The 14,281-nt window shown below is 38.8% G+C and overlaps 3 protein-coding genes and 1 pseudogene across 4 annotated transcripts; 3 read left to right on the top strand and 1 right to left on the bottom strand.

Moving 5' to 3' along the window:
- Positions 1-14,281, top strand: part of LOC124316217 — a 190,907-nt pseudogene that overhangs the window by 101,988 nt on the left and 74,638 nt on the right.
- On the top strand, positions 251-1,425 carry LOC124316479. The gene is made up of 2 exons (XM_046782457.1): positions 251-486; positions 550-1,425. The coding sequence occupies exons 1-2, from the start codon at positions 449-451 to the stop codon at positions 1,358-1,360; spliced, it is 849 nt and encodes a 282-aa protein (XP_046638413.1). The 5' UTR covers positions 251-448; the 3' UTR covers positions 1,361-1,425.
- On the bottom strand, positions 5,123-7,440 carry LOC124316239. Its single transcript, XM_046782058.1, has 7 exons — positions 7,227-7,440; positions 7,014-7,115; positions 6,625-6,946; positions 6,404-6,558; positions 6,127-6,331; positions 5,820-6,065; positions 5,123-5,753 (listed from the first exon to the last, which is right to left on the bottom strand). The coding sequence occupies exons 1-7, from the start codon at positions 7,353-7,355 to the stop codon at positions 5,281-5,283; spliced, it is 1,632 nt and encodes a 543-aa protein (XP_046638014.1). The 5' UTR covers positions 7,356-7,440; the 3' UTR covers positions 5,123-5,280.
- On the top strand, positions 9,054-12,561 carry LOC124316230. Of its 2 annotated transcripts, XM_046782044.1 has the most exons (6): positions 9,054-9,155; positions 9,227-10,081; positions 10,158-11,248; positions 11,437-11,590; positions 11,696-11,761; positions 12,161-12,561. In XM_046782044.1, the coding sequence occupies exons 2-3, from the start codon at positions 9,246-9,248 to the stop codon at positions 10,984-10,986; spliced, it is 1,665 nt and encodes a 554-aa protein (XP_046638000.1). In that variant the 5' UTR covers positions 9,054-9,155; positions 9,227-9,245; the 3' UTR covers positions 10,987-11,248; positions 11,437-11,590; positions 11,696-11,761; positions 12,161-12,561. The 2 variants fall into 2 exon arrangements, with proteins under 2 accessions (XP_046638000.1, XP_046637999.1); XM_046782043.1 differs by having other exon boundaries at positions 10,158-11,590.

The following is a 14,281-nucleotide window of genomic DNA, read 5'->3' as shown; positions in this document are numbered from 1 at the left end:
AACTGCACGTTTTCATTTCGCATTTCCATCGAAGGAATTTATTCCGGCTTTTCTTACCAACTGTCTGATCGTCTTGCCAAAGACCAATTATGGGCTACTGTAAAAGATAATCAGTGGACGGACGTGGAATTAATCGTGAAAGAGAAAAAAATTTCTGCCCATGCTGCTATTCTTGCTGCCCGCAGTGAAGTGTTTGCAGACGAATTCGAGAAGAAACAACCGGGAAGAAACGGTCCTCATCAGGTCCGGTTGGATGGCGTGGAACCTTCAACTGTGGAGAAATTTCTTCACTTTGTTTACACGGGAGAGCTGATTGGAACATTTGCAGATGAAGAATTGCTCAAGTTAGCCAACAAGTACGGGCTTGATTCTCTGTCTGGTTTATGCCGAGTTGCACTGAAGAAAATTGAAGCCACGCAGATGCTAAAACTCATGGAGAGTATAAATAATGGGAGTTGAAGCACCAAATTCTTCTTCCAAAATCATGTAATGTTTCTTTTATCTATTTTGTTTCGTGTATTTTAATCTATTTTTTCATTGTTTTCATAGGCCGGATAAAGATACAGAAATATTTTATGATCGAACCACGCCCACCTTCAGATGCGGTTTGGGGTTTCATGGATCTGACAATGGAACACCAATATGTTTGATGCAATATCAAAAGGAAGACGTGTTTTTCGCTCACTTTACTGGTGGGAGTAGCAGCAAAGGCATTTACATTAGTAAACCTGTGATTAATTTTTCATGCGCCAAGCATCGAAAATTCGGCTTGAAAATTGAAGATGTTTATTTGAGCTGTCAGCCGAAACACAACCAATGGTTTAAAATGGAAGCAAAAATGCTAAAAAACAGCGCTGAATTACTTCTACGCTTCTCCGTCAATTTTGAGTTCTATATTAATTACAACTCCAATCAATCAAACTTCGACATCAAAACGGTCAGCACGATTGGAAATTATTATTACGAGATGATGGACCATCATTGGTGCAAGGATCTATGGGCCGCCGCAACAAACAAGAAGTTTACCGATGTCCAAATCTATGTTGGGTCTGTTGAAGTATTGGAAGCCCATCGAGTTATTTTATCCGCTCGGAGTCCTATCCTGAATGAGTCTTTAAACAAGATCAGCAAACCAGCAGAGAAATCTATCGTCACATTTGGGGCTGAATTTGATGTCGAGATTATCAAGAATTTCCTAAATTTCCTTTACACCGGATCTTTAAAGTCAACTGACGGCGTCCATCAACTTTGTCAATTGGCCACAATGTACCAAGTGGAGACTTTGAAAAATGTGTGCCAGTTACTTAATGCCAGCCCACCGGATGCAGAAGAACTAACCAACTATCTTCTAGAGCTATAACTGCCGGTTAACATTCTACATATGTTGTGTATCTCTTCGTTTGAATACAGCAATTTGATGTCTTATTTTTGTATTAGTTTTTTGTTTGTTTTGGGGCGGAGGATGAGAAACACTCGATGGCAAGCATCAGCAATGAAGCGGAGAGAACGAGATACTTTATTAAATTAACTTCTACATAGTTTCATTAATTTTTACTGAAAAGGGAAAATTGTTTATTACGGAATTGGGTCATCACTCATCACAGCGAATGAAACGAAACTGCAATCCGATCCTTCGTCAAGGGAAGTTCTGAGGGCTTTTTCTATCAGGTCCTGCTATGTATACTACCAGCCGGAAGTCCAAAACATACGCATTTATTGCACAATTTAATGGTCGTTGAGTGGCCCTGCCTGCACTCAACTAAGGTAAGACGATCGTCAACAAACATTTTCCTTCTCTTGGCTCTATTACACCCAAACGTTGCGACGGAAGAAAATTGAATTCCATGTGTGTTTAATTCGATTCATATCCCCCATCTGAATTGGTGCGGAGATTATTAGACAGTTGGTGTACACTATCATTTATGAATAAAACAAATAAAATGTTTCCCTCTTGGCTTACAAAAGGGCCCTGGAGGGTCTTATTTATTGTACATTTAAATTTTATCTTGTCTGTGGGTAGGAGGAGCTCAGTGTTACTTGATGAGACGAAATTTTAGATACTTAAATAGTACCGATCAATTCAGTGAATAAGAAAACCGCTAAGAACGTTTATGATCGGTATGAATTTGGCGGGGGGTCGATTTAATTGCTATCGATATCTTACTAAGCACGGCTGATTAGAATATTAGTGTCGTCTGCTTCGGTCTTGTTCCAACTTCCAATCTTCACCAGTTTCGAAAAATAGTTTATAGACCGTGGAAAAAGAAGAGACGAAGTTTAATATTTCAAAGAAAATGGAACGACCACTTTGTTGAAAACGTACACTTGGGTGTACGAAAAATAGCACTGTAACAAATAAAACTACAAAAATTTGGTCGTCGTGTCAACTCTGGTGTCGTAGCTCTTAATGGAAAGGCTTATTACCCACTCACTACTGTTTGGCAGGTAAATTAAACTAAAAATACTAATTGAATGATTATGGGAACTTAAATAGAAGAGTTAACCTGTTTGACTGTTCCACTTGGGTGAAATATTGATTCCTGACTAGCATTTAGCATGTACAAGCCATCTGGTAAAGCACGTCAATTTGTTTGCACTGTAACCTTTTCTTTTGTGAAGATTTTATGCCTGAACCAGCCATCGTAACAACAAAATCTGCAAAATTCGCTTGTCATAGTATTGACCTGCCAATCGTTCATCTGCAATAATCTCAGTATCATCGCTTGGAACTTTTATATTCCTGCGACCTGCTATATGATATTTTAGTGATGCATGACGTGGAAAAATGCAGCACACGGAACCTTAAATTTTGCAGTTTAATAACAATCAAGGTTTACCATATCTGTCTTATTTTTCAGCATTTCCTTGTTTTTTCGTAACCCATTTTTATTTTTATTTAGATAATCAGCATCCCGTTTGATTGGGAAATTTTTCACGATTTCAGTCGAGTAACGGATCTCTTCTTTCCCTCTATCCTCGTGTACGCCCATGTGAGTGTGGGTGTATTCACGAGTCTGAGGCTCTTTTTCCCTATATCCCGCCTGGTGGATTCAACTTTACAGCGGATGGATGAAGCTGATTGTTGATGCCTGGCTGTATTTCCCATTCATAAAGGTAGGAAAAATGTATCTCTATTCTCCATTGTTGACTACTTGTTGGCGTTGTTCATCAATCGTGACATGGTACGATTATTCCTGAGCTAGGCCTTTGAGTAAATGAACTGTTTTCTCTTGCCGTTTTGGTCGACTCAGTTAGGGCTCATTAAATAGCCAATGGAAGTGGTTGTTGATTTGTAGGAACGACAATAGATCAGGCCCGTTTTGGTAGGTCACAATTCACTGACAGCAGGGAGTAAACAGTGTGTTGATGATTTTCTTCATTTATTAGATAACTTGTTAAAAATAAAATAATCTCTTCTATTTTACAGTCGTGTATCGATATTTTAACCGATAAGACGGTCACACCAGTAAAGAAACAACTCTCGCATCACCTAACATTAAAGGCCAAACGAACGTCATCAAAGTAAGAAGAATGTTCATTTAATTAACCAACACGACATGGTTCAATTGAAATGTTGGTCTCTCAACATTTGGGTCATTCGGAACTGACAGTTTTCGTTTGTTTTTTGTTTGTTTTTTTACACCGGTGGCGTGGCCGTCCATTTCTTACGGGATTTTCCGTGAAATTCACAGTTTTGTTTTAAATGAAACTAAATGTTTATGTTATTTTTTGCAACATAAGCGTTTCATTGTTAATTTCTATGTAATTTCAAGCTGCGATCAGCATTCAAATTTTTTCTTGGGAGGGGGGACGTGGAATCAAAATCAAGTCCACTGCGGCCCTGCCCTTGATTTTGCAGACGGGTGCTTTCAGCCGTGCACAACTATAATGAGCATGGAACTGTCAAAAAATTTTGAAAAAATTCCAATCCGTCAACGAATTAGAAGCGAATGAATTTTCTCCCATTTAAGGTTGTAAATCTGGCAATTAATATTGGTTTTTTGCTGGTCGCGTCTGAAGTTTTGCAGATCGAAACTTCAGGTGTGTGCATTCAGTTGTGTATTTGCATCGACAGTCAAATTTTGGTACATAAATTCCTACCCTTAATTGAATAACAATCGAACGAATTTTCTTCCTTTTCCCCTTCACCAAAATTTCGTGTTGACATGAAACAAAAATGTTCAGGTCGAAAATTTTTCGTGTCGCCGATGATGTTGAACCTCATAGGGACGTCACAATTTCCTCCTCCGAGGAACGTCCTTGATTGTATCTCCTTGATTCCAAAGTTATCATCCTTGCTAGCCGTTTCCGTAGACATTTTACCGCATTTTACTAGAGACGCCGGAAATCTTGCATAGACAATCGCCCAGCAGTTTGATCGAGCTGTATAGCGAATGCGCCAGTTGTCGTCGAACAGACCAATCCAGTTCGGGTAATAGAAGAATGATGGCGCATGCAGTCGGCGTATTTTTCACATGTTAAAAATGCGCTGCCCAGCGCGCAGGACAGTGTCTTTGACAAACATTTCTTGTCGGCTGGCGCCTTCAATATAAGACGAATGATCTAGCTAATACAATGCATGAATCGGCGTGAATGGCGAGTTGGGTCTCTAAAAAAAATGTTGGTCTCTCAACATTTTGGTCTTTCAAAACTGAACGTTTTCGTCTTTTTTTTTTACACCGCGATGGCGTGGCCGTCCACTTCTTGCGGGACTTAACGTTAAATTCACATTTAAAAAAAATAAAAATAAAACTTATTTTTACTTTTTTGAAAATTTCAGCGATAATTTTAATTTGATTTCAAGCTGCGATCATCAATCAAATTGAAATTTTTTAGTTTTTTATGGGGGGGGGGGGCTAATCAAATCCAGTCCCCTGCCCTTGATTTTGCAGATAGACGCGTGAATTTGCGTTCTGCCATGCACAACTATAATGAGAATGTAAATTTGAAAAACTGAAAATCCGTTAACGAATTAGAAGCGAATGAATTTTCTCCCATTTATAGTTCGCCCTGCATTTTGTAAATCTGACAATCAAAATTAGTTTTTTACTTGTCACGTCTACATTTTTTGCAGAAAATTTGAAATGTGTGTGTGCATTAAAAATGTATATTTGAATCCACAGTAAAATTTTCGTAAAGAAATGGCTACCCCTAAATGAATAGGAGTCGAACGAATTTTTTCCCTTCCCCCTTAAAATTCACTTTCCCAAAATTTCGTGTCGACGTTAAACAAAAATGTTTGGGTCAAAAATTTGTTCGTGTCTCCGATGAAGTTGAACCTCAAAGGGACACCACAATTTCCTCCTCCAACATGAAACCCGTAAAATGGGTGTGGTGGTAACTGTCGTCATACAAAGACGATGAACCACCATATTCAATCGTCACCCAGACTTGATCGCCTTTTTTCAAGTTCAGCGTCGACTGGAGGGTCAATGGACTCCATTGATCAACGGGGCCCTTCATCTCTTGAACATAACTCGTCACGATTATATTCCCATTCAAAAAAAGAAAAAAACAAAACCCAATAGGAGATGAAGATATAAGACGCGTCGTTCCCGCGAAAGAGAAAAAATAAATTCCCGGTCGCGATGCCGTGAAAATCCCCGATGCCAAATCCATGGCGTTTCCCTCGTTCACTCGCGCAAAATCGAACGGGATCGGAATGTGTTGTGTGTTAAATGAAGAATTTCTCTGGACGTAGAAATAGACGGGCGCAGATTTGACGTCGGCGTATCCAATCCAACTCTGAAAACCTTTTTCATCAAATTAAAAATAAGAAAATTGCAACTGAATAATTGGTGAGAATCTAAAACGTTTACCCTCATTGTCAGGGAGTTTAGTGAAATCGCAGTAAACGGATTCCATTTTCGCCGATCCCATGACAGAATAAAATCCGTTCAGGGTGTGGCCAATTAACCGCAAATCTTGGCACGACTTTGGCAGTCCACTGAAGGTCAGCGTGCACACGAGTCGGCCGAGGGTGTGGACGCCGGATGAAGTTTCCAGTTGAGTTCGTCCAAAATTCAACCGAGTGACGGGCAGGACATTTTTGTCGGTAATGACACCTGTAAACGAAATTAATTTTATTCATCTTAATTCTGTAAAAACGTGGGAACCGTAACTCACCGTCGTCGACTAATTGAAGTGGTGCAAGAGAATCGCAATTGCATTTCGCCACAGGATCGACGCAATTTGCATCAATTCCGCACTGGCAGGTGTGAACTCCGTCCGTGTTACTTCCGGCCCAAAAATATTGCGGATTTCCCTCTCTGTCGTTCCACCAACTGTAGGCGACGCCATTTAACTCGAACGGGGCAAAGTTGCAATCGTACTAATAACAGAATTAACAATTAAAAACGTGAAAAGAAATAATATCAATCAAAATGATGAAACTGAAACTGACTTTAATCGACTGGTGGCATTCAGTGGATAATTCCATCAAAGCTTTTATTTGTCCCATTGACGAATTGTAGTTGATGGATCGTGAATAGCACCCGGCATCGGCACAGTGGCCCACATTTAAAGAAGATTCACTATCGTGTACAATTGAGGTCGATCCTGTTTTTATGGAAAGATAATGAATCAGATTATATTTTTCTTTAATTGAAATTTTAACTATTTAACCTGATGTCATGTCGCAGTAAACGTAAATTGGGTCATCGCCGACACCTTGGCCGTCCGGATCAATCCAGTGCATTCCGGATGGAAGTGAAGGATCAGTCGCTTGAAGTCCTCTGCATGTCCTTGGGATTCCGCTCCTTCCAGTTGATCGCATTAAAATATCTTTTTCAACTGGAAATAATTTTGAATAAGTGGGAACTGGAAGCTCAGCCGCTTCCAATAAGGAAGTTAAAATTCTTTCTTGGTCCTGCATTTTTACTTCCAGTTGGGCATTCTTTGCCTCTAATTGTTTTACTTTCAATGTCAAATCCTGTCTTAATTCATTCTGTCATAGAAAAGCGGAAATGTTTACCCACAGTGAAACTCTGAATTAAACTAAACAGTTGACTTACATTTAGTTCAAGTTGGGCCTCCAGTTGTGTCACTTTTGCCACTTTTGCCTGCAGTTCAACCGTTGTTGATTCCAAACTTTTCACGACTTGTTTCATTTGAATCTATTGGCAAATGGAATAACATTACATTTAAAATAAGTCCGATTAAAAATAACAAATTGAATCAGACTGTCGACAACATCGCGTGAAAAGGAAATTTTAATAAATTCTTACGTAATTTTCCTTCAGTTGTAGGAATTCTTCCTCCAAGGAAAAGGCAGCGCCAGTCGAACTTGGCGTCCAGCAGATGAAAACCAACAGCAAAATAACTTGGGTGAGTGAAACTACCGAAAAATGCGCCATTTTTTTGTTGTTCGGAATTGTTAATAATGAGACTGTGACTGCGTTTCCATTTATATAGTACGGCCCATTGTTGCGTTCAACTTAAAGGTTAGTGATAAATTGAGAAAACGGGTCTTTTGGTTTATATGATCCCTGTACATAAGAAGATAAGTTCTATTGTGTGTGCGTCACGGGGACTCCCTTTTTCCCATCTCGCCTGGTGGATTCAACTTTACACCGGATGGATGAAGCAACTGTCGATGCCTGTCCGTTTTTCCCAGGCTCAAAGGTAGGAAAAACATTTATCTTTATCCTTTTTGACTATTTGGTGGCGTGGTTATCAATCGACTACACACACACATCGACATGGTACGGACCATGATTGCATGTGCATTGCATGACGCATATTCCAGAGTGAGGTATTGGTGGACTGGCACTGTTTTCTCTGGCCGTTTTTGTTGACTCAGTTCATTTTAAAATAACTTATTAGATCAGGCCCACTTTTGTAACGTACAACTTTGTTTGTGGGTAAACAATCAAATCGAAAATATTTGAATTTTATGACCGAACCTGCCGCCACACGGCAGCACCTCCTCGTATCTCTCGATTTAAAATTGACAACCAGTTCTTTTATTTTTTAAAATTTAAGATTATAGATTTTCTTATTTCTCTCGTGTTATTAACTTCAATGAATTGCGCAGTACTAGTGGATTTTTTTTTTTTTTAACTGCCTGGGTACTCCTACTAGCTACTACTACTGCTGACTATGTCAACAATTCAAAGAAGCAGATCTATTTTAAGATTAGATGACTGTCCGGCTCAGGTCCTGCAGAAATGTCATTTTGTTCTCCATATTCAACTGTATCTGAGCAAACGACAGTCTTTGAGCTGTCAGTCATATGCCTGACGGAACTTGGACACACCATGACAGTTAATCATGATAATGCGGTATCTCGGAGGTATGCCTAGACCCAGACATCATCCAGAATTCACGCGAATGGGAAACCTTGTGATGTTCAAAACCAGCATGCAATGTAAAGATTTTCATTTGGTCGTGGTTAACTACGCGATAAGGAGTGTCTAGAGTCTAGACGGGGCTGAGCGGAAATAAACGAGAAAAAAAAACCTTTCTGATACAAAAGATAATTAGTTCCTCTTGGATAATTGAGTCAATTACATTCTAAGAAATGAAAAGCGTATTGACGTTGATCCTTATAGGCTATTCTCCCAGATTTTGTTAGGGGCGCCATATGTAAAACTAATTTAAAGTTGATTCTGCAGTTGGATCCGTGACGGTGGGAAAACAACATCTTCCGATAGAAATGGATTTGAGGGGGTTTGAGCACACGGGATTCGTTATATAAAACTGCACGAAATAAGGGAAGGCTATTAAATTGGCAATTTAAACTTGAAAAGCTATCGTACATTCACAATGTGATATAGTTTCAATAATTATAGTCGCCAACAAACAATGCTCACTTTATTTTTACAGTTAAAGCTATTATTCTCTAAACGTCCTGCATGGAAATGGAAACGCATAGCGGAAAAATGACAATTAGACAATTCTTTATCTGTTTCTTAATACAGCACACACATCAAAATAACAAATGCTGTTTGTTTCCCAACGCTGTACTTATCTAATATCTCCTTAGTCTTATCTATGCAGAGGCTATGTTTCTTTCGTTTTAAGTTTCAGACTTTCAGTTTGGTGCTGAACAATCGGCTGGTAGAGTCAGTTTATATAGCTGGTAGTTATTTTGATTGACTAAACTATAATTCAGTTTTTCAATTATTTTTTAATTCAAAATCTTGAGATTTTTAGTGAGTCGATTGAACCTGTTTTTATTCAAAAATTTCAATTAGATTTAATAATACAATTTTTTTTTTTTCAGATTCGCCAGTTTTTTCGAGATGTCTGGTACTCAGAAGATGATTGTGCCTTACGAGTGGATTCTGGAGAATGTCGAGGAAGAACCGATGACCATTGCGTCGAAAATGATTTTGTTTCGAGGCGAGAAAGTATTCCGTGTGGGTTTGAAGAATCACGCACTGAATCCCGTTTTGTTTTTGGTGGCAATTAATCTCAGCCAAATCGGAATGAAAGTGGAAGACGTAACGTACGGAATTCAAGGTAGTGGCACTAGTCCAGCAACGATGTTGCAAATGACAAAAGAGGATACAGGAGTTGAAGAAGGGAGTTTGCTTTTATTTAAAACTCTACTTGACAAGAAGATTGTTGGAAACTGCACGTTTGCGTTTCGAATTTGCATCGGAGGAAATGTTCCCGGATATTCCTATCGACTGTCCGATCGTCTTGCCAAAGATCAATTATGGGCTGCTTTAAAAAGTCAACAAAATCTGACGGACGTTTCAAAAAATCTGGCGGACGTTTTATTAATTGTACAAGACGGGGAAACTTTTGCGCACAAAGCCATTCTTGGTGCCCGCAGTAAAGTGTTTGCAGCCGAATTTGAGAAAGTACAACCGGGAAAAGACGGTCCTCATAAGATCCGATTGGATGGTGTGGAACCTTCAACTGTGGAGAAATTTCTGCACTTTATCTACACGGGAGAGCCGATGGGAACATTGGCAGACGAAGAATTGCTCAAATTAGCTAACAAGTACGGGCTGCTGGCTCTGTCTGGTTTATGCCGAGTTGCACTGAAGAAAATTGAGGCCACGCAGATGACAGAACTCATTGAGAGTATAAATAACGGGGTTGAAGGACTTGATTCTTCCAAAATCATGTAATGTTTCTCTTTCTTCAGATATTATTTATTTACTTGGTTTCGTTCATTTTAATTTATTTCATTGTCTCCATAGGCCGGAGAAAGATACGGAAATATTTTTCGATGGAACCACGCCCACCTTCAGAATATGCGCTTTGCGGTTTCATGGATCTGAAACAGAAAATAGAAAATGGAGATGGTTGATGCAATATCAAAAGGAAGATATGTTTTTCGTTCACTTTACTGGGCTTTGCAACAGTAACAAATGCAGTATCAGTAAACCTGGGATTCATTTTGCCTGCGCCAATCATCGAAGATTCGGATTGAAAGTTGAGGATATTTATTGCGGCATCAACTTCAAGGAACAGAAACCTAACCAATGGTTCAAAATGGAAGCAAAAATGCTAAAAAACAGCGCTGAATTACTTCAACGCTTCACCGTCAATTTGGAATTTGATATTGATTACCGCTTCCATCATTCAATCTTCGACATCAAAACGGTCAGTACGATCGGCAATTATTATTACGAGTTGATGGACGACCTATGGTTAAACGATTTATGGACTGCCGCAACAAACAAGAAGTGGACGGATGTCGAAATATTTGTTGGAACAGTTAAAGTGATGGAAGCTCATCGAATAATCCTATCCTCTAGGAGTCCTGTCCTGAATGAATCTTTAAGCAAGATCAGCAAACCAGCAGAGAAATCTATCGTCAGATTCGAGGCAAAATTCGATGTCGAAGTTGTAAAGAATTTCCTAAATTTCCTGTACACTGGCTGTTTAGAGTCGAGTGCCAGCGTCCATCAACTTGGTAAATTGGCCACAATGTACCAAGTGGAGACTTTGAAAAATGTGTGCCACCTACTTAATGCCAACACACCGGATGCAGAAGAACTAACCAACTATCTTCTAGAGCTATAATTGTTTGTTTTTTTAACACGTATATTACGTACACATTTCACAGGATTTCACGTGATATAGTATTTTATGTAACATACAATTATAGATCCATTATATACGTTTCTATGACCTGCATCATCTTACAAACTTATCAGCACCTGATATAGCCTGATAATAGCGTTCAGAAAAAGTGGGGGAGAGTGGGGCCAGTATATTAGGTTCCAGCGTATAGTTCCTGTTTGAAATTGTTAAGTTTTACTCCAAGCGTAGAATGCCAAATAAGGTAATTTTATCTTTCTCATATATAGACCAAGTGTGTTTGTTTGTTTCTCTAGCGCTGGTACGAGTCTTATATCTTGTCATAACTCATGACCTTGTGAATTTTGATAAGGGAACTTTGAAGTCGTAAATGGGGAAAGTACAGTAGATAGTTGACTTACATTATTATAGCGAGATTATTTCTCTTAAAAGTACAATTGCAGCACATAGATGTCGTGCGTTCGCGGGACTTCGTGAAAATATCGCAACTGTTGTATTTTACTCCCGCACCACCAGAAGATTTGCCAGCGCTTTTTAGAGCCTTAGACAGTCTTAACTCGAAGTTCCCTTTATTCAACAACGTAAGGTAAAACATTTGTACATTTTTGCTGAAACTAAACTAAAACTATTTTTTACTTTTTTTTATAACATTGCATTTAAAATTCCTTTGTCCTCTTTTTTTTCATATAAGACAATTAACACAAATTGGCATATACTCAAAGGATAACTGGATTCATTTCAGAGCGCCATATTAATAGTAAGGCATCCTTCCGGGAATAAAAAACTAAGCTTTTAGGAAAGGACTTTATATTGCTGGGAGTAAGATCCGTCAATTATTCTTCTAAGACAAACGAAACTTGGAAATGAACTTCCGCGGAGGCAAACTTAAAATTTCAAGTTCTGCTGTCACGTATAGGTGGGCGGAGGACGAGAAACACTCGATGGCAAGCAGCAATGGAGCGGAGAGAACGAGATACTGCATGCGCAACTTCTATATGTAGTTTCAGTATAATCCTGCTAAACCGACGAAGTTATAAACCTATATAAACGTCCACGTGTTTCAGGTAATAACAAATGGATTTCAGGTTTCCCTTTTTATCTGAGTTATTCCTCCATTGCGATTTTCTGCCCGCTCGTGTAATACAAATTTTTACAGAAAAGGGAAAATTGTCTTCCGGAAGTGAGTCACATATCGAATCACATCCGATCCTTCGTCAAGGGCAGGTCTGAGGGCTTTCCATCGGGTTCTGCTATGTATACCAGCTACGCCGGAAGTCCAAAATATACGCATTTAATACACAATTTAATGGTCGTTGAGTGGCCCTGTACTCAACTAAGATAAAACGACCGTCAAGTCGTCAACAAACATTTTCCTGCTCTTGGCTCTACACCCACACGTTGCGGATGGAGATCTAATTCCATGTGTGTTTGCTTCGATTCATATCCCCCATCTGAATTGGTGCGGAGATTATTAGAAAGTTGGTGTACACTATCTGAACAAATAAAATGTTTCCCTCTTGCCTTCCAAAAGGGCCCTGGAGGGTCTTATTTATTGCACATTTAAATTTTATATTGTCTGTGGGTAGGGAGGAGCTCAATGTAACTTGATGAGATGAAATATTAGATACTTAATTAATCCCGATCAATTCAGTGGATAAGAAACCGCTTTGAACGTTTATGAGCGGTTAACGGTTTGAATTTATTAGGCGTGGGGTCGATTTAATTGCTATCGATATCTTACTAGCCTGACTAATTAGAATATTAGTGTCGTCTGCTTTAGTCTTGTTCTTTTATACCAGCTGATACCAGTTTCGAAAAAGCATGGACCATGGAAAAAGAGACAAAGTTTAATATTACAAAGAAAATGGAACTATTACCTATTACTTTGTTATAAACGTACACGTGTACGAAAAACAGAACAACAAATAAAACTAAAAAAATGTGGTCGTCGTGTCAACTTTGGTGTAGTGGCTCTTAATGGAATGGCCTTCTACCCACTCAATGCTGTTTGGCAGGTAAATTAAACTAAGAATACTAATTGAATTATTATGGGAGTTTGAATAGAAGAGTTAACCTGTTCGGCTGTTCCACTTTGGTGAAATGTTGATTCCTGACTAGCATGTAGCATGTACTTAAGCCCTCTGTTAAAGCACGTCAATTTGTTTGCACTGTAATGTTTTCATTTATGTAGATTTTATGCTGAACCAGCCATCGTAACAACACAATCTGCAAAATTTGCTTGTCATAGTATTGACCTGCCAATCTATCATCAGCAATAGGTGGGCAATAGTCTCAGTATAATCGCTTGGGACTTTTATATTCCTGCAACCTGCTAGATATAAAAGTGATGCATGATTTGCACAAATGCAGCACATGGAACCTTAAATTCTGCAGTTTAATAACAATCAAGGTTTACCAACTGTCTTATTTTTCAACTTTTCCTTGTTGATTCTGTCTAAATATTTTTGGTAACCCATTTTTATTTTTATTTAGATAAACAGCATCCCGTTTGATTGGAGGAACTACCGATGTCAGTCAAGTTTTGGATATCTTCTTCTCCTTTCTTTAAATCCCCTCTGTCCTCGTGTACGCCCATGTGAGTGTGGGTGTATTCACGAGTCTGAGGCTCTTTTCCCCTATCCCTCATGGTGGATTCAACTGGATGAAGCTGATTGTTGATGCCTGGCTGTATTTCCCATTTCTTAAAGGTAGGAAAAATGTATTTCTATTCTCCATTTTTAACTACTTGTTGGCGTTGTTTATCAATCGTGACATGGTACGATTATTCCTGAGCTAGGCCTTTGAGTAAATGAACTGTTTTCTCTTGCCGTTTTTGTCGACTCAGTTAGGGGCTCATTAAATAACCAATGGAAGTGGTTGCTGATTTGTAGGAACGACTGTAGATCAGGCCCGTTTTTGTAGATCACAACTCACTGACAGTGACAGCAGGAGTAAATAGTGTGTTGATGATTTTCTTCATTTATTAGATTACTTGTTAAAAATAAAATAATCTCTTATATTTTATACTTATATAGTCGTGTATCGATATTTTAAAAGATAAGAAAGTCACACCAGTAAAGAAACTACTCTCCATCAACTTACATTAAAGACCAAACGAACGTCATCAAAGTAAGAAGAATCGTCGTTTAATTAACTACAACACGACATGGTTCATTTCAAATGTTGGGCTCTCAACATCTTGGTCTTACTTCCGAAACTGACCGTTTTCGTCTTTTTTTTTTACACCGATAACGTGGCCGTCCATTTCTTGCGGGAT

This window comes from Daphnia pulicaria, chromosome 12 (genome assembly GCF_021234035.1).
Source record: "Daphnia pulicaria isolate SC F1-1A chromosome 12, SC_F0-13Bv2, whole genome shotgun sequence".
NCBI lineage: Eukaryota > Metazoa > Arthropoda > Branchiopoda > Diplostraca > Daphniidae > Daphnia > Daphnia pulicaria.
Note: the sequence above shows the minus strand (reverse complement) of the source record. Positions and strands in the feature narration are given on the sequence as shown.

Coding starts and splice junctions, on each gene's coding strand:
- LOC124316479 (XM_046782457.1), top strand. CDS start 449: ATGGGAGTTGAAGCACCAAATTCTTCTTCCAAAATCAT. Junction 487..549: donor AATTCTTCTTCCAAAATCAT/GTAATGTTTCTT, acceptor TTGTTTTCATAG/GCCGGATAAAGATACAGAAA.
- LOC124316239 (XM_046782058.1), bottom strand. CDS start 7,355: ATGGCGCATTTTTCGGTAGTTTCACTCACCCAAGTTATTTTGCTGTTG. Junction 6,559..6,624: donor TTACTGCGACATGACATCAG/GTTAAATAGTTA, acceptor CCATAAAAACAG/GATCGACCTCAATTGTACAC. Junction 6,066..6,126: donor ACTTCAATTAGTCGACGACG/GTGAGTTACGGT, acceptor TTTCGTTTACAG/GTGTCATTACCGACAAAAAT.
- LOC124316230 (XM_046782044.1), top strand. CDS start 9,246: ATGTCTGGTACTCAGAAGATGATTGTGCCTTACGAGTGGATTCTGGAG. Junction 10,082..10,157: donor CTTGATTCTTCCAAAATCAT/GTAATGTTTCTC, acceptor TTGTCTCCATAG/GCCGGAGAAAGATACGGAAA.